Source organism: Ambystoma mexicanum, chromosome 2p (assembly GCF_040938575.1).
Source record: "Ambystoma mexicanum isolate Mex_15411 chromosome 2p, UKY_AmexF1_1, whole genome shotgun sequence".
NCBI lineage: Eukaryota > Metazoa > Chordata > Amphibia > Caudata > Ambystomatidae > Ambystoma > Ambystoma mexicanum.
Genome location: NC_090923.1, coordinates 795388157 through 795407270, shown reverse-complemented (window position 1 = coordinate 795407270; position 19114 = coordinate 795388157). Strand labels below are relative to the sequence as shown.

General features: G+C 46.3%; 1 protein-coding gene across 2 annotated transcripts in view; it reads right to left on the bottom strand.

Annotated features, from left to right (window-relative positions):
• Positions 1-19114, bottom strand: part of COQ8B (coenzyme Q8B) — a 666225-nt gene that overhangs the window by 251777 nt on the left and 395334 nt on the right. For both annotated transcript variants that reach the window (XM_069644459.1, XM_069644460.1), the window contains exon 6: positions 4549-4671. In XM_069644459.1, coding sequence (XP_069500560.1) covers positions 4549-4671 — 123 coding nt within the window. The remainder of the gene's footprint in view (positions 1-4548; positions 4672-19114) is intronic.

Sequence of the window (19114 nt, the reverse complement as noted above, 5' to 3'; positions counted from 1 at the left end):
AGTGTCCATCTCATGGTGGCGGACCCGTACATTGGCACAGCAAACAAAAACAAAGGGCCTCATTACAAGTTTGGCGGTAACCTTGCCGGTAAAACCGGCTGGCTGCCGCCAAACTTGCAATATTTTCCGGCGCCCGCGAATGGGCTATTACCAATAGGGCCGAATGGGAATGGGGAGGTTCGATGCACAGGCACCGTTTATAAAGGTGCCTGTGCATCCGACATGCTGTGCTTGCGGGTGCCTTTCTACCCGCCAGGTCTGACCTGGTGGGCAGAAAGGCACCCGCGAGCACAACTCGTAGTTTGCCGGTCCAGGAACTACAGTACCGGCAAGCTTACCGGTACCGTAGTTCCCGGACTGGCAAACTCATAATGAGGCCCAATGTCCTCCAAATTCCAATTTGAGGTTGGAGATATCACACTCATTTGTCGGTGCCCCAACATACGTGGTTTATGGTATGCAGCAGCAGGCGGCTGCTGTCACATTTCCTTTTTAAGAGGACTTCAAGATTTACTGCATTTTGGCCTTAACTGTGCTGGGCAGTGTTATTCATTTTAGCATGTATAACCTTGAGTGGGATCTGATTAATTCAGTTTGGTGTAGTTTCGCTAGGTGTGATGTTTTGTTGCTTTTAGTAAAGTTTTTGCTTTTGATTATGAATTGCTGGGGTGATTGTTTTGGTTTGAACCCTGGCTTGGTCAGTTGACTCTGACAAGTGGGTGATCTAGCGAATGACATGGCCTTGGTTTGGCAGTGTGGTATGTTATATATGTTTTGGTGTTTAACCTATTTTTACCTCCACAGGACCATCCATTATACATACTTTGTAGCTTAGGACATGGACTTGATAAGAGTAGGGATCACTCATTTATTGTGTTATTGCAGGCTCATTTACTGATTTGTGCATGGGGAGGTTCTTTGTTGCGAGTATTGTCTTGTAAACTCAGCCTGTGGACTAGCAAACCATTGGTTGGGTTTGTGACGGCCAGACAAGTATATGTGTGTGAGCAGTGCAGTGTCCACCAGTGGGTTCTGGCCTGACCGTGTGTGTGGTGCAGCGTCCGCTGGTGTGTGCCTCACCTGACCATGAACCACCAGTGGTGTTAGGCACCCTGCACTTCTGGGGTTGTATTTAGCCGTGACAGTTTTTGTGTTGGTGGTGGGGGTGTTGGAGGTTTGGAGCATTGGTAGACATCTTACCTGGGGGGCTAGGGGGAGATTTTTCACCCGTTTCTCTTGGTATTCTGGGGTTGGACACCCGGTACCCTTTTGGGGGTGGTCCTCTCCTCTCCAATGGTGTGTTGGTAGTGGGTAGCCGATACCTGGCTTTCTAGAGTGTTTCGTCATTGCTTGTGCTTCTGCAGTGGGTTTGTTGAGACGTGTGCTGACCATACAATGGCTGTTGGAGGTTTGACAAATGATGGTTGATGATAGAGTCATGATGGACTTTGTGGTGCAGTTTTGGTGTTGGGACAGGTTCCCCTAGTTTGAGTGTCCCGCTGTTTGGCTCACAAGTGTGGACTGTGAGTTGTTTTTGGCTGCGTTGTCCTGTTTATTTGATGGACGGCGAGAGGTTCAGTGGGAGCGTTGCTCCTTCTAAATAAGCATGAATGGAGTGAGAGGTTTGTGGGAGTTTTTCTCTTGTCAGAATGGGGTGTTGGTTGGAGATTTGAGACTTCTGGTCGCTTTTCCAGATGGTCCTCCCTATGTGCTCTGTTCCGTACCTTTCTTCCCTCATGTGTGTTAAGGAGGGAGCTGTGTTGTGTCTTGGTTCTTCCCTGGCCTGGTGCTGTGTACATGCAAGCTGTATGGAATGTCCATGGAATGTTCATGAGTGGAATGTTTATGTGTGAGTTCCTCTCAGTGTTCCCTGGTTGTCAGTTTCTGAGCTGAGAGCCTGTAAGAGAGGGTACCGTTGGATGCCTCCTATGTCTTCCTAGTAACTTAGCTGTCACTTGTACCCTTGTCAACTGGACTTCAGTAAAGAAGTTACTCTTCCCAAACATGGTGTCTCACAAACTTCTTCATTAAGGATACATCTTTTCACAGCCCTCTCCAAAGCAAACACACGAGGGCTAATGGGGCACAAAAAGCAAGGGTGCAAGTCTGGATTACTTTTACTACCTTAAGCGTTGGTTCCTTTAGAGGGTCTCACATTTCTTTAAGTCACTTAGGGTTTCAACCTAAAATAATCAGCCTACATTAGTAAGGGTAATCTAGATGTGGACCCCCTTTCTCTTTGTGCCCAGAGCTAAACAGCACAACTGCCACACTTCATGATGATGCTCAACAAGGCAGGAACAGGTCTCTGTAGTTGTTGTTCTTACTCTTCTTCAGACATGTGGAATGACTCTCTTCCCCTGGTCTTGGTTACCAGGAGAATTACTCCCTTCTCCTTGTATATTTTTACTTGTTAGGACAGTACCAGATCACCAGGGGAATGACTACCTTCCCATGGTCTCTCTCTCACTTTAGTTTCACAGTTCAGTATCACCAGGAGGAATAACTCTTGTGTAGCTTCAAATACACAGTTCTGAAATGTTAGAAGGGTCCCCTGACCCTGGCTTCTTCTTTTCTTTGATAGGACTCACTTGGCATCTCTTTTTACCAAGTACTGCGATGAGGAAGATGACTCGTGCTACTTGATGATTTTGGGTCCCAGGCCCTGGCTTCTCTCTCTGTTCGGTTGGACCCACTTGGTTCACTCTCCTGCCAAGTATAACCCTGAGGAAGATGCCTTACTTTGTAGTTTGGGCACCAGACCCTGGTTTCTCTCGCTCTTTGGTTCAGCTCTCTTAACTCTCACCAACTACTGATATGAGGAAGATGCCTCGCTCCTTGATGTGGGTCCCTGACCCTCATGTCTCTTACTTTCTGGTGGTCAGTGGTTGCCTTACGCTACTGGGCTGAGGACGTTTTTCTCTGATCAGGATCACTTTGCCGTCTGCCCCGTGTTCCTACATTGCCTCCTGTATCTGCCGTTTGGATCGGGTATCAATCTGGTACTTCTTGAGATCGAGCGTCCTTGCGGCAGCACCGGCACCCCTTCTCCCTTGGTTCATCAGCTGCTCGGATCTGCGGTCTGCGTCTCACGGCCTTGCCGCCACATGGTTCTTCAGGACTGGCGGTGAGGTCGCTTCCTGCTCGGCCTCCACAGGACTTGCCCGGCTATGTCTGCTGCTCTGCCTGGTTCTTCTCTGGACGCGATTCGCTACTCCCGGGTTCGTCACGGGCTGAAGATTCCACGTTCTTCTTCAGTTTCCTTTCAGTTATGCAGGCTCCACCACCCTGGCGCAACATCCACACCTGCAGTAGTGGCTGTCATGTCAGTCCTTATTCCTCCTATGGGCCACCTTGTGCCAGTACTTGGGTCAGGTAAACCCTTAGGGCTCCCAATGATCTTCTTTGTCCCAGTACTTTTGGTTAGGTTAACCTCGCAGATGTTACAGAAGTACATGTGTCTACTCTCTCCATGGGAGTCTGTTTTGGAAGAGGGGTCTAAGTACTGTAGGGGTGTATAGGGCATGGGTGGAGGGTGGGTATGCCACGTTCTCCCGAGATTTCTCCCTCGTCCCCAGAGGGGAGGTCGCTTCCCATGAGATCCTCCCGCTGAGCACCACCGCCAGGGGGACTATCAGGTGGCAGCCTCACCACCCTGGCCTTGTGGGAAGGGGCACCCCCTCAGAAAGAAGTGATGACATTTCGGGATTCGTCACAATGGCCTAAGATTAATTCTCAAACCAGCTGTCTTTCGATGGGAATCATAACAAAGGTATTTGTGCTAAAATAGGATCTCCATAGTTTCGCTTTACATTGATGCTTAACATATAAGAAAGACTAATAGTTATATATTTTGTCCAAGTAGATTTTCTCTGTTTCTTTTTTGGCAAAAGCTATCTAAATCTATCCCAGGCAATTGTAGATCCTGTGTATTATTTAATTTCTTTATGGGACAAGTTGTGTTTCATTGGGACTCATGACCTATATTTCATGTTTGGTTTATAAGAACTCTCCATATATAGTACTTAATTAACAGTCAATTCAAGTACTCAACACTTCTAGAAGTCAGAAGAACATTCATCTACAAAGCAGTAGTTACCAAAGCTTAATTTAATAGCTTTCTGTGTGCACCAATGAGGGCAAACACCTCTACTTTGTGACAACAGTTGTCACAATCCATAGATCATGAAGTGGTCTTTGTGAAATAAGGTTGGTGGTCTTGCTCTAGTGCTTGTGCTCAGGCAGGTATCCACGCACCTATACAAAATTCATATCAGAGTTTGTCACAAACTTGCAAATAGTAATTGTCAGTTTTGTCAGAAACAACAAAGATAAGGTGCATAGGAACAAATCGATCCCCCGTTCCAATTACCCTGATCCCTAAGATCAGGGACTTAGGGAATACAAAGAGGCAGATGGTGTTGTGGAACTCGCACTGTTATTGTGCATGTTGTCTATGGTTTCAGACTTGTATACCCCATGCAAGCCATGTTTATGCAACACATTTGAAGGAATGACAAGAGTTGAGTGACTTGCTTCTCCCCTTACCCTGAATGCTCAGCATTTGTCCAATCTTCAGAGCTGCTCCCCGCACTTTGCAGAGGGTATCCACGATTCGTTCAGCATTGGCCTCTGACAAGAAGGGGTTTGAATCCAGCAGGGAACCATTTTCTGCAGGAAGGATTACAGCATATAGTCACTCATTTATAATGTCATTTTTGTTTTGCCTTGAATAACACTACCTAGGGCCCATTCAACCATCCCATCAATTATTACCCACAGGTTCAGGCTTCAAGCAGCTATGAAAATGCATTGTGTAGCCCTATTGATACTTATCATGGTGATGGGCGAGGTCACCACAATAGGATACCATAGACTAATGCACAAACCAGCCCCACTCCACCTGTGAAATGGAATATATGCTATGGCAACCTGTAAGAAAAGTGTGTACAGGAGCGCTTAAATCAAAAGAGCAAGAAAGGATGGTAGTGAAGCACAGTGAATACTCACAGTTAACCCCTTAACAGCACACCACACCATTATCCTGAAAAATATACACTTGCAATAAATCACACAGACTATCTACAAGGCCAAATCCGTATGTTGGCTAAAACATACACATAATTTGTGTTTGTGTAAAAAAAAGTTGCAGTCAGTAAGGACCTTACCCAGTCCTAATGCAAAGTATAAGCCCACAACCTGGTGGTAGGCACTTTAGGCTAAGAGGTGGGAGGAATAGGGAACACTAGGCACAGTACAATAACACATTCACATAGTCCTATTCAAGACCCAAAAGGTGAAACCCCAAAAATAGTCACAGTAATTTCTAAACCTCTAGTACACAGTAATATACAGGATACAAATGTACACCATCCAATAAATATAGCACCTATCGGGGGTAAATGTGTTAATCCTCTCACAGCCAAATCCAGGGGGCCACCAAAAGTTAGGCTGAGATTAGGCCCATAGCACCAGACCCCAACGACTCATTACAATCTTAGAAAACTAGGGGTGTACCAAATAGTACATTTACTATTCAGCTGTTCGAATAGTTGCCAGTACTGAATAGAGAGCTGAATAGTTGCTTTGTGGCAAAACATATTCCAGACAATGATAAACACCACTTCATATCATAAAATAAAAAGATATTCTACTGCATGAATTCCCCTTTTTTATTTTGTTAAACATATATATCACTAAGCTCCCCATGCCCACAGAAATAACATGTAGAGGTGAGGCATATGGAAAAAGAAGATGTGGGCCCCTACCAGTAGGCATTGCAAACCCCCAATATCAGGTGAAGGTGGTGACAGGCACCTGGCTGGAACAGGCCTCTATGGCAATAGGGCACGCCTAAAGTGTACATGAGTTGCCACTTATGACTGGGAACCACTTTCAATTGGTGACTGAAACAATTTTACGCCACATTCCGATACTGACAGGCGCTCTTCAGCAATGTCAGAGTGCCCAGGGCAGTGTGCAGGGAGCCAAGCAGGGGGTTCCCCCCGGCAACCTCCAAATATGGCGAGGCCGTCGGGCAGCCAAGTCCAGCATATTGATGTTTGAGGCCTGGGAAGCAGGGACAATGGGATGGGGACCAGTATGTACAGGAGCCCCCAACATCAGGTTCAGGTGGTGGCAGGCACACTTCTGTGACGTAATGGCAACCGCTGCATAAAGTGAGGCAGCTGAGTGCACATTGGTGGGGGTGTCATCCTCCAAATATTGCACAGCTGCCAGGGAACTAAGTCTGGCGCCTCACCATGATGTGAGTTAGGGATTGGGGCGAGAGGGCAAAGGAAGATGGGGGCTGTTGCTAATAGGTGGGAGGACCCAATATCAGGTGCAGGGATTGCAAACGCCCTTCTGCGGCATTTGGGCAAAAGCTGCACAAAGCGCAGTGGCCGCAGTGAGTACACATTGGGGGAGTTGGGGCTAATAATCCTACAAATGTGGTGTCATGATGTGTGTTTTGGAGCTTGGGGCCCATGAAGGATAATGTCTGCTGACATTCTATCTATCTAAGCGTACCTTTTCCGTTTCTTGGGGCAGCTGCACCTCCCCTTCCTTTCCTCTCGCAAGGTCTGCTGACATCCTATCTATCTAACCGTACCTTTGCCGTTTCTTGGGGCGGCTGCACCTCCCCTTCCTTTCCTCTTGCCCACGGTGTCACCCAAGGCTCCGTTCTTGGGCCTTTTCTTTTCTCTCTGTCTTTGTACACCTCCCTTGTTGCTCCTATCATCTCATCTTTTGGAGTCTCACACCACTTCTATGCTGACGACACTCAGCTCTTTCTTTCTCATCATTCACCCCTGACATTCATCACAAACTCTCATCCTGCCTCACTGCCATCAAATCCATTTTCTTTCCTCCCTTCCATCTCCCTAGCTCCACTTCTGCCCGCAATCTCGGTCTCTACTTTGACACTAATCTTTCCTTTGCTCACCACATCTCTCTTACTTCCTGTGCCTGTCATTTCCATCTTTACAATATATGCAAAATACACCCTTTTCTTACTTTCCATGCCACAAAATGTCTAGTAGCTTCCTTAATCTTCTCTCGCCTTTTCTATTGCTCTGTTCTCTTCTTTGGCCTTCCTTCCTTATCTCTAGTTCCTCTCAAATCAATCTATCATTCTTCCATCCGTTCTCATGGTCTTCTTTCCCATCGGGACTCAATCTCTTCATCCCTTACCTCACTGGGATGGCTCTCTTTTCACTCTGAACTCAAGTACAACTTCCTTTGTCTTGTCTTCAAATCTCTCTACGGTCTCGCCCCTACCTATCTTGCATTTCTCCTCTTCTTCTATTCTCCCTCTCGTTCTCTTCGCTCTGTTGATCACTTTCGACTTACTGTCCCACGCGCCCCTTTTGCACAATCCAGTTTTCGATCCTTCCAACTTCTTGCTCCTCTTCACTGGATCCTTCCATCTCTCTCTCCAATCCATTACTTCCTATTCCTCCTTTCGCCTTCTTTAAAACCGCACCTACTTCAGTCGTCTGTTTGATCGTTAATGGCTAATTCAGAGCATCGATTTACACTGCTTATTTTATGAATTACTAACTGTTCTTTGTAAATTGTTCTCTGCAAATTTTTCTTTGTTACTGACTGATTCTGAACATCGATTTACATTGCTTAATTTATGTATAACATATTGTTCTCTGTAAAGCGCTTTGGTTAAAATCGCTATATAAATCTCAATAAATACAAATACATTAGGGTTGGTGGCAGCCCCTAAAATTGGGTGCAAGGGGTTGCAGATCTTAGGGTGGTCATGAAAGATCCCAATGAGGAATAGGGGTTCACGCTGTGCACGCCATATATGTGACTGGGGGGAACTGGAGGCGAAGTTGGCACGATGTTGCAATTTTATATGTATCCAGCGTAGTTGATGTGAATGGGATGTTACTTTAAGTGTTACTTTGTGTTCAAGTTGATACATATTAGATCTGCACACGCGCAGCAAGATAAATGTCAAAATCGCCAATGAAATATAAACATGATCTAGACATGGTGTGCTACGAAGTGCCTAGAAGCTGGGCGACGAGGAGTTTCATATTGTGCTTGCGAGGAAGGGGACTTGTCATGGAAAACTCACTGTGAAGAAGACACAATAGTAATTAAACATGCATGCATGCACACTGATATACATACACAGGGAATTTATAAATCTATATGTAGTGTGCTCTTTTTGAAAATTGTTAAACTCTGCAGTGAGGGGTTCGCGAGGTGAATTTTAAGTGACTGGGAAATCTGTTTTGCAGTGTTAGAGGCTGAAGGAGAAGTAATGATTAACAACACCATTACGCAGTTGATCAGCCAATAAACCTGCCAGGGTTTTTATGGCCTGGTAGTTTAGCAGAAGGGCCATGCAATCTTTTTAAGTGCATGGGAGCTTGTCAATTATTATTCAGAGAGATCCGGCCATTTGCATTTGACCAACAATAAACGTGGGGTGAAGTGAAGCTCGAGGCCAGAGTGACCGATATTTCATAGGCTTTGATTGATTTCTTAGGATGTGACCCGGAGCCATGCGTGTTAACTGGTAGTCGTTTAGATTACATTGTTCCGGAGACACCAGCAAGTCGGGATGGGTGAGATGGTTATCGTCAGTTCAAAGGGAACCTGTTTATTCTTCTCCTCATGTTCTTTGAAGTATTTGAGCAAACCATGTGCAATTACGCTTAGGGTTCGAAGGTCATAGGCTAGCTGTGACTTGTAATAAATTATGTTTGTATGTGAATGTGTAACTATGTGATGATGTAACGATCTAACATGGACAACCCCAAAGAGGGTGTGCCGTATGCATAAACTGAAGATGGTAGTTAAGATTATCGTGACCAATGAGAACGGGAGAATTGGAGAAAGATCAGATTTCTTTTGTACATTTATTGTCCAAACACATGTGGGGGTTGGCTTGTAATAAAATATATGTGAATGTTATAACTTTTGCAAAAATGTATATAATGTGTCAACTTTTGTGGTTCCGGGAAACTCAGGTTAGTTTGACTCTACAGCGTCATCGAGCTCCGCCCCGGACAATTGTACAGTAAACTTGCTTTACGTACAAACGTGCACTCGCTTCTTAAGTGGTGGTGTGAAGAATCCTACGGATTACTCCCTGAAACCCTCCATAAAGTCTCCTCCCAGATGGACAGGGAAAGGCAGACGCTTGCTGATTCTGACCTTGGGGGTGGTGCATTTTGGGAAAACGACCTGAGTGGAGACCGGGCTCAGGGGGGTGAGGAGATGCCGTGGCATGAGACACAGTATATGTCATCTGAAAAGAAGTATTTACTGGGTTGCCAAAACACAAAACAGGTAATGGCACATTGTTGTATCAAATCTGTGAACCGGGGTACAAGCTCTGTTAAATCTGAGAAAGTCTTGTTAATAGAAAAATCTTTCAAGAACAAACACCATCATTACTCCCTACGGTATAATGTAAAAGGATCTAGAAAAAATGCCTTAAATCAAATGTCTTCCTCTGTAACAACCAATTCTAACAGTCCATCTTTTAATGAGTTTAAGGGCAGCAAAGCAGCCCTTAAAATTAACTCAAATTTTGAAAGAACTAACTTTGCTGAAGGTGACTACAAGTCCCATAATCCCAGAAGTACTGGGATGCGGAAGAGGGCTGAAGAGCCATGCTGTAGCAGCAGTCAGGCAATTAAGCCTAACAGCCCCACCTGAAGGAACTTAGGAGGCACAAAAAGCCCCCTCGGTGCAAGCAATTAGAAGGAGTTGGAAGTATGGCTGGAATGCGAGTTGTAGAAGTAGTAGCAGAAGGAAGATGGCACAATGCTTGAAAACCAAGCAGAAGTGGGAGAACAAGAGTGAAGCCGCAACGTGGAGACAGCAGATTTAACCTGCTTGTTCTGAGAGGGACCTGTTCCCCTAAACCCTGAAGTGCAGAGGCTGCTCAGCGCAAGGCATGCAGGAGAGCTTTTTGGACCATGTGAGCCTGATTGCTGTGATTGCCGCACAGAGAACGTGCTAGAGACCGAGAAGCAGTTGTCAAGCCGTGGGTCTCAGGAGCAAGAGGTGCTCCATAAACCTGTGGCCGAAACAAAGACACCTTTACAGAGGAGTGGTGCGGGTCCCTAAGAAGCTAGAAGAAGTAAACATTGTGGCCGAAGGTGTGAAAGCAGTGTAGGCCGCAGAGCAAGTATCATCGAAACCGGTGAGTGAAGCACAGCGCAACTAGCACGAGCAATGCCAGTAACAGCATCCAGTTCCCTGTTTACTCACGTAAGATTTAAAAAGAGTAGAAGTTGTTTGTTGAAGCTGAAATACCCGGACAATGGAAATGTAGCACTCGCATATAATGTGAAAGTAATTTTACTTGCATGAGAAGCTAATGCTTCTAATACCCATTGTTCAATCCTAAAAGACTGTTACTGCCTGAAGGAGTGATCGCAAGTCACTAATTAAGGAGAGTAAACGTTGTGAAAACCAATACGAATACCTAACCTTGATAATACAATTGTTAAAACTTTTAACTTGTGAAAACTACATGGAGTGGTCGCGTGTCCCTAATTGTGATTCCCAAAGGAGGACTGAATTCTATCCTTCACTTTCATACAGGAATACAATTCAATAACAATCATTAAACTTTAAATACTACATTAAGAAGTGGTTGCGTGTGCCCAATTGTGATTTCTAAAGAAAGACTGAACTCTATTCTTTACTTTAATGCAGCATACCTTTAATTTATAAGAAGTTAAAGTGTATTTGCTATTGAGGAAAAGAACAAGCATTGCCCACGCCAAGAGTCTCTCTATATTAATAGTGAAACCAGCCTTTCTCAGAGTTCAATGGAAATCTAACTGTACTGTGAAGTTAATAACAGTTGAACTGGCCTAGGATACAAGTGTGCAAGCATTACCTGAAGGTAAGGGAGTGGCACCAAGGCTTCTGGGTAATAACGTGGGCTGATAACTGGCAGAAGGTGCAGGTAAAGCTGGGGAAGGGAAACTGGCTGCTTGTAAAGACTACCTGACACAGCCTTTAGTGCCAGAGACTGTGGAAGACAGATAGAAGTGAGTCTTAAAGGCAAATCCTGGTTGTTATTGTGGCAGTGAGCCAAACAGGCTGCCCCTTTTGGAGAGAGTTATTCAGAGGGAGAGTGCCTTGCCTACTTGAAGTTGTTGAAGTACTTGGAAGTATATCTTGTCGATGCCTATTCAGAAGTACAAACCACTGAAGCTGTGGTAGTAGTGCAAAGTACTGAAGCTGTGGTGGTATATCTGGTTGTCAGAGGAAGCAACATTGTAGTGGTCTAAACAAAGTGGAGTACTGTGAGACAAAGGTAACTGTTCGCATAGTAAATGAAGTAGAAGTGAAGTTGTTGATGTGGAAGCTGCAGCACTGTGAAGTCATCCTGCCAAATATACCATTGTGAATTCTAAAATTGTAACAGTCACTGTTAGTTGTGGATGTTGCATTTCTTTTGAACTGTGGCAAGTCTTCTTGAAGAGGTGAAAAGGCATCATGGCTGGGATTACCATTGATGCTATTTGGTGGAATTGGAAAGTGGATATTTCACCAAAAAGAAGAGATTTGCTATCATTGAAACTTAACAAACCTTACTTTAACTATAAAATATTAAGAACTGTTTTGAGACATTTCTTCCTTTGGTTGAACATTAGCAGAAATGACCTTGAATCCTGGGGAAGGGAATGCACCCTGGGAATCAGAAGGTTATTCAGAAACTGTGAATGTTGTTCATGTCACGTTGTATTGCCATATATTTTCTTTGTGTTTGTTGCCTAGTGTGAGGGCCAGTTTTCCTTTTTCCCTTAGCTTTGGTTAGGCAGGGAAATCCTCGGCAGAGTAGGGCTAGTGAGGCATTTTGATCATATTTCTTCAAAGAATAAAATGCTGTCATGATCTCTGCTTCCAAAAGATCAGGACTTGCCCGACTCCCTTGGAAGCAGACCCATAACCCCGGTTCCGAGTGCCAGCCAGTCCCAATTGGGACCTTTTGGACCCTGTCCTGGCGCCAGTGGCACCAGGCTCATAAAGATGCCCAGTCCCAGTGCTGGAAGCGCCGGGCTCATAATGCTTGGGTGGACTTACCTGCAGCAGACCATGCTGCTTACTTACCTGCCAGTTGAACCCCTGATCCTCTTCTGTTTGGGACTACTTTTCCTGTTGGGTGGGGCAGGAGCCGCTCCCTAGGTTCAGAATACTGGAACTCTTCTGGAAAGCAGGAATTCTTTTCTTACCTAGGCGTGGCTGTGGAAGGAGACACCTAAGCACTACAGGAGGCTATTTAAACCACACCCGATGGATGAATCTTGCTTTGTGTTATTCTGCATTCTCTGCAGCAGAACGCTCATCGTGTCTTCTGCTTCTGATCCTGGGCCTAAGGGAACAAAGGCTTACCATCCTGGAATCCAGTCTTCAGCAGCACCTGTAAAGACAAAGAAAGAACAGGTTAGCACTACGGTCTTCAGTGGCAGCGCATCTCTTACCTGGTCCATCGGCTGTCACCAACGCCTCGCGCTGCATTCCGGCATCTGAAAGACAAAAGCTTACCAGCTCTTCGCACGCTCCGGAGGCCTTCGGCGCTGCATCCCGCATCTGAAAGACAAAAGAAGGTGCGTTTAAAGACATTGGGCAACTTTATTACTCACGTGCCATTACTCCTTCCCACGCCGAATCCAGTGGGTATTCCAGCACCCTTCAGCTTCTCTAAAGCTCCGAACTTGTACCTGCAAGATAAAAGGGACAGTTAGTGCGCATCGTGAAGCAGGCTACAAGCGCTTACTTACGTGCTTCCAGGTGCTTCTATTCCTCACGCGGGTTCGATCCTCAACTCTCATCAGCCCGCCATCGCCGGAACCCTGCAAAACAAGAGATATCATTACAAAAGACTTTTAAGACATTTGAAGTGCCCAGAACTTACCGTTCGTGCAGTTAACGACGGACAGCAGTCCTCTGAGGTCAAGAGGCCTGCACCCTTATCCAGTGAAGAAACTGGTTACGGCACCCTGCCCCGAGGCAGATGGAGACCTCGGCGTTCACTTACCTAAGGTGAGGGCGTTAACCTTTGGGGTTCTACAGGAGAAGAGAAAGGGAAGAGGAGAGAGGCACCCAATAACCCCAGTTCATTAATCCCATATTTTCTATCTGCAGACATCTTACTCTTCGAGTCAGACATACAGTGCACAGAGGTCCAGCCCAAAGAGCCAACCGTGTGTTACACATCACCTTTGAAGATACGGCATTCACCCAGTCAAGACCGGCGCCTCTGCGGGAATCAGGTGAGCGTTACAGAACACAAAGCCTACCGCAAAACTCCCACCCAGGCGCTATGGAAACCTCGGATACCGACCAGCTAGCCCAGTTACTTGGGGAACTAAGAGCAGAAGTGCATGCAGCCCGTCAGGAGACGAATGCTCTAAGAAGGGAACTGATTATTTCCAAGGAGCGAACAGACGATCTCGCTGGACAATTGCTACAGTCACAAGCCGGACAAACTCCGTTACCCGCATCAGGGGCAAATCTTCCTTCAACATCCTCTACGAACCCAGTGCAGATCAACCTACCTGGGAATGTACCTCTGGCTCCGCCCGAACGATTTTCTGGTGACCCAAAGAGGTTTGCAGTATTTATTAATCAGTGCCGGTTGCACTTCTTATGCCGGCCAGCAGCCTTTCCAACTGATCAAGCTAAGGTAGCTTTCGTGCTTTCGTACCTTAGTGGCAATGCGGCAGACTGGTCGATCCCTCTAGTTAATCAAGATGATCCGGTTCTCCATGATTTTCAAGCTTTTCAGCTCAGTATGGAAAAAGTGTTTGCAAGACATTCACAGGGGCAGGCCTTGGACAATGAGCTCCTTTCATTGCGACAGGGTAATCAAGACCTTTTGGCTTATATTGCGTCTTTCAACAGACTGATAGTGGAAACTCGATGGCCTGAGGACAAAAGGATTACGCTGTTTTATAGAGGTCTACGTGGAGAGCTCAAAGATGTGTTAGCCCAAGTAGTGAATCCCCCGCAAGACTGTTCGGACTATATTGACTTAGTCGTTCAAATTGACCACAGACTGCAGAACAGGAAGGCCGATCGTTCCAAGTTTGATGCTCGAGTATTTTCCAAACCACCAACTCCTACCAAAGGAGTAGACTCCGGGGAACCCATGCAAATAGGGGGCCTGAAAGGACCACTAACACAAAAGGAGCGGGAAAGGAGAAAACAGCTGCAATTATGCCTCTATTGCGGAAACTCGGGGCACTTTCTTCGAGACTGTCCGGTGAAACCAGCCAAGAAGGCAGTAGGAGCTGCAGTTACCAGGGTCACAAACTCTGAGCAGCGAAACGACCTCGCCCGACAAGAATAGAGGTCCTCTTGCCGAGCGTTAAAACCAGTTCAGTGACCTCGCATTTCGTGATACCTATGGTCCTCATTAGCCCTGAACATCCGGATCGATTACATGCGATTGAAGCTTACGTCGACAGCGGTGCCATCGGCAATTATGTGGATCATGAAATGGTTTTGAGGATGACTCTGACTCTTTGTCCAAAGGCTGTAAAGGACGTCATTACTACGGTGGATGGTACGGAGATAGCCTCCGGACCAGTAACGCATACCACCCAAGAAGTGACGCTAGTAAGTCAAGATGGACACCATGAGAAGATCGTGTTCGATGTGATCAAGGCCCCTCAGTTCCAGATTATTCTAGGAATTCCTTGGTTAGAGAAGCACAATCCTCAGATCGATTGGCGAGCAAGAACGGTTCAGTTTCCAGAATGTGTGTCTACTTGTCACCCTCGACCTGGTGTTGCACTGGCAGCAATTTCCTCGGAGGCTCCCCAGTTACCTCCTGAATACCTAGAATTCCAAGATGTTTTCTGGAAGGATCAGGCTAACTCTCTACCTCCTCATAGGTCTTATGACTGCCAGATAGACCTGATACCTGGATCTACTCCTCCTTGTAGTAGAATTTATGCCCTCACTGAGCCTGAGAATCTTCACCTCCGACAATACCTGGATCAATACCTAGCGAATGGGTTTATTCGTCCTTCCAAGTCCCCTGCTTCCTCAGCTTTGTTCTTCGTTCCAAAAAAAGAAGGGGACCTTAGAACTTGTATAGATTATCGCGCCCTGAACCAGATCACCGTTAAGAATAGATATCCGTTACCTTTGATCCCTGAACTCCTGGACCAAGTCAGAAAAGCATGCATATATACAAAGCTGGATCTTAGAGGAGCCTACCACTTGGTACGAGTAAAAGAGGGCGATGAATGGAAGACGGCCTTCCGCACCAAGTATGGGCTATTTGAATATCAGGTCATGCCCTTCGGACTTTGCAATGCCCCGGCCGCCTTTCAATATTTTATGAACGATGTCCTCAGAGAGCTCATAGATGTGTGTGTTGTTGTTTACATTGACGACATCCTCGTTTATTCTTCATCGGAAACTGAACATCGGAAACGCGTGAAAATGGTCCTCGAGAGATTGCGTCAACACAAACTTTTCGCTAAGTTGGAAAAATGTGTTTTCAACGTGACTGAAGTTGAATTCTTGGGATTCATATTATCACCTAGCGGAGTGCGTATGGATTCAAAGAAGGTCGATGCAATTCTCAAATGGCCATCGCCATCCTCCGTAAAAGGTGTTCAAAGCATGTTAGGCTTCGCTAACTTTTACCGCAGGTTTATCCCCGAATTCTCTCGAATAGTCCAGCCCATCACCGCCTTGTTAAAGAAAAACAAACGTTTTGAATGGTCTACCGAGGCGGAACAAGCTTTCCAGAATTTGAAGACTAGATTTATCTCTGCACCGATCTTAAAACATCCTCGCCCAGAACTCCCCTACATCGTTGAAACTGATGCTTCGAGCCTTGCCATGGGGGCAGTTCTATCACAAAAGGACCCAGTAACCAATCAGTTGCATCCCGTGGCATTTTGGTCCCGCAAATTCTCGCCTCCTGAAATCAATTACACTATTACTGATAAGGAACTTCTAGCTATCAAGTCCGCCTTTAAGGCTTGGCGGCATTATCTTCTGGGGGCCCGACACACTGTTACTGTGATTACAGATCACCGAAACCTGCAATATTTGAAAACCGCAAAAGCTCAATCCTCTAGGCAACTCCGTTGGGCACTATTCTTTGCCGAGTTTGACTTCATAATTACCTATCGACCTGGTACAAAAAACGGTAAAGCTGATGCCCTTTCTCGGATGGGAGTGGAAGAACATTTGATCAATCCTAAACCTGTACCTATCATTCCCGAACAAAGAATTCTAGGTGTAATCGCCACACAATCCATAGAGGAAGTTAAGGATAAAGCCAGGCTACTGGTAACTCCAGCAGACATACAGAATTGGCATCTGCAGGGAAAGGACTTTACGGTGAAGGACAACCTATTATATTTCCAAGAACGGTTATACCTGCCCAGCACAGATTTACAGAAAAAGGTAATCTCTTGTTATCACGATTCTTTAATGGAAGGACATCCCGGTATGACCAAGACCTCGGAAAAGATCAAGCGCTACTTCTGGTGGCCGTCTTGGAAAAAAGATATCAGAGACTTTATAATGTCCTGTGGAGTATGCGCCCAAAACAAGAGTCAAAAGGAAAAACCAGCCGGCCTCTTACGCCCTATTGACATCCCGCCTCGCCCTTGGCATACGCTTTCTATGGACTTCATCACCGATCTACCTCCATGCTCCGGATACAATACGATCCTAGTAATCGTGGACCTATTCTCCAAGATGGTGCATTTCATTCCACTCAAAGGCTTACCAACAGCAGCAACTCTGGCCCGAGAATTTCTCGAAAACATCGTCCGACTGCACGGTTTTCCTTCAGTTCTAATTTCGGATCGAGGTAGTCAATTTATTTCTCATTTTTGGCGAAGTTGCTGTCGGTCGGCTCAAATTGATGTGAGACTTTCGACCAGCCACCACCCTCAAACCGACGGACAAACCGAGAGGACCAATCAAACTCTGGAACAGTATTTGCGCTGCATGCTACAACAAACTGAAAAAACTTGGAAAGATATCCTTTGGATAGCCGAATATGCCTACAATAACTCTGTCCACTCGGGAACTGGGAAGACCCCGTTTTTTCTTTTATACGGTAGTCACCCTCGAACCTCGGAGTTGGATCCACTCCAAGATCTTGGAACACCAGCAGTAGACCACCTGCATTCTACAATCACCCAAGCCTTTAAGGAAGCCGTTTCTCACCTTCAAAGGGCTAAAGAACAATACAAGAAAGGAGCAGACCAACATCGGAAGGAAGCCCCCCAATATCAAGTAGGAGATCAAGTCTGGTTATCCACCAAATATCTACCTCTAAAAGGACCACGCACATTCAACCCAAGATACCTTGGTCCCTATTCCATCACTACCATAGTAAATCCAGTAGCGGTCAAGTTGGACTTGCCCCCTCACATGAAGATACATCCGGTCTTCCACGCCTCTCTATTAAAACCCGTGCAACCTCAAACCCGACTAACTACATCTCCAAAACCTATTCTAGTTGATGGAGAACTCGAGTTTGAAGTCAAAAGCATCCTGGATTCCAAGATCTCCAAATCTAAACTATTTTACCTGATTGACTGGAAAGGCTACGGTCCCCAAGAAAGATCCTGGGAACCTGCAGAATATGTCCACGCGCCTCGTCTAATCAAAAGATTTCATCGAACATTTCCTAACAAGCCCAAACCCCCGGAGAAGCCCGGTTTGGGAGGGGCCTTGAGGGGGGGTGCTGTCATGATCTCTGCTTCCAAAAGATCAGGACTTGCCCGACTCCCTTGGAAGCAGACCCATAACCCCGGTTCCGAGTGCCAGCCAGTCCCAATTGGGACCTTTTGGACCCTGTCCTGGCGCCAGTGGCACCAGGCTCATAAAGATGCCCAGTCCCTCCGCTGGAAGCGCCGGGCTCATAATGCTTGGGTGGACTTACCTGCAGCAGACCATGCTGCTTACTTACCTGCCAGTTGAACCCTTGATCCTCTTCTGTTTGGGACTACTTTTCCTGTTGGGTGGGGCAGGAGCCACTCCCTAGGTTCAGAATACTGGAACTCTTCTGGAAAGCAGGAACTCTTTTCTTACCTAGGCGTGGCTGTGGAAGGAGACACCTAAGCACTACAGGAGGCTATTTAAACCACACCCGATGGATGAATCTTGCTTTGTGTTATTCTGCATTCTCTGCAGCAGAACGCTCATCGTGTCTTCTGCTTCTGATCCTGGGCCTAAGGGAACAAAGGCTTACCATCCTGGAATCCAGTCTTCAGCAGCACCTGTAAAGACAAAGAAAGAACAGGTTAGCACTACGGTCTTCAGTGGCAGCGCATCTCTTACCTGGTCCATCGGCTGTCACCAACGCCTTGCGCTGCATTCCGGCATCTGAAAGACAAAGGCTTACCTACTCTTCGCGTGCTCCGGAGGTCTTCGCACTGCATTCCGGCATCTGAAAGACAAAAGCTTACCAGCTCTTCGCACGCTCCGGAGGCCTTCGGCGCTGCATCCCGCATCTGAAAGACAAAAGAAGGTGCGTTTAAAGACATTGGGCAACTTTATTACTCACGTGCCATTACTCCTTCCCACGCCGAATCCAGTGGGTATTCCAGCACCCTTCAGCTTCTCTAAAGCTCCGAACTTGTACCTGCAAGATAAAAGGGACAGTTAGTGCGCATCGTGAAGCAGGCTACAAGCGCTTACTTACGTGCTTCGAGGCGCTTCTATTCCTCACGCGGGTTCGATCCTCAACTCTCATTAGCCCGCCATCGCCGGAACCCTGCAAAACAAGAGATATCATTACAAAAGACTTTTAAGACATTTGAAGTGCCCAGAACTTACCGTTCGTGCAGTTAACGACGGACAGCAGTCCTCTGAGGTCAAGAGGCCTGCACCCTTATCCAGTGAAGAAACTGGTTACGGCACCCTGCCCAGAGGCAGATGGAGAGCTTGGCGTTCACTTACCTAAGGTGAGGGCGTTAACCTTTGGGGTTCTACAGGAGAAGAGAAAGGGAAGAGGAGAGAGGCACCCAATAACCCCAGTTCATTAATCCCATATTTTCTATCTGCAGACATCTTACTCTTCGAGTCAGACATACAGTGCACAGAGGTCCAGCCCAAAGAGCCAACCGTG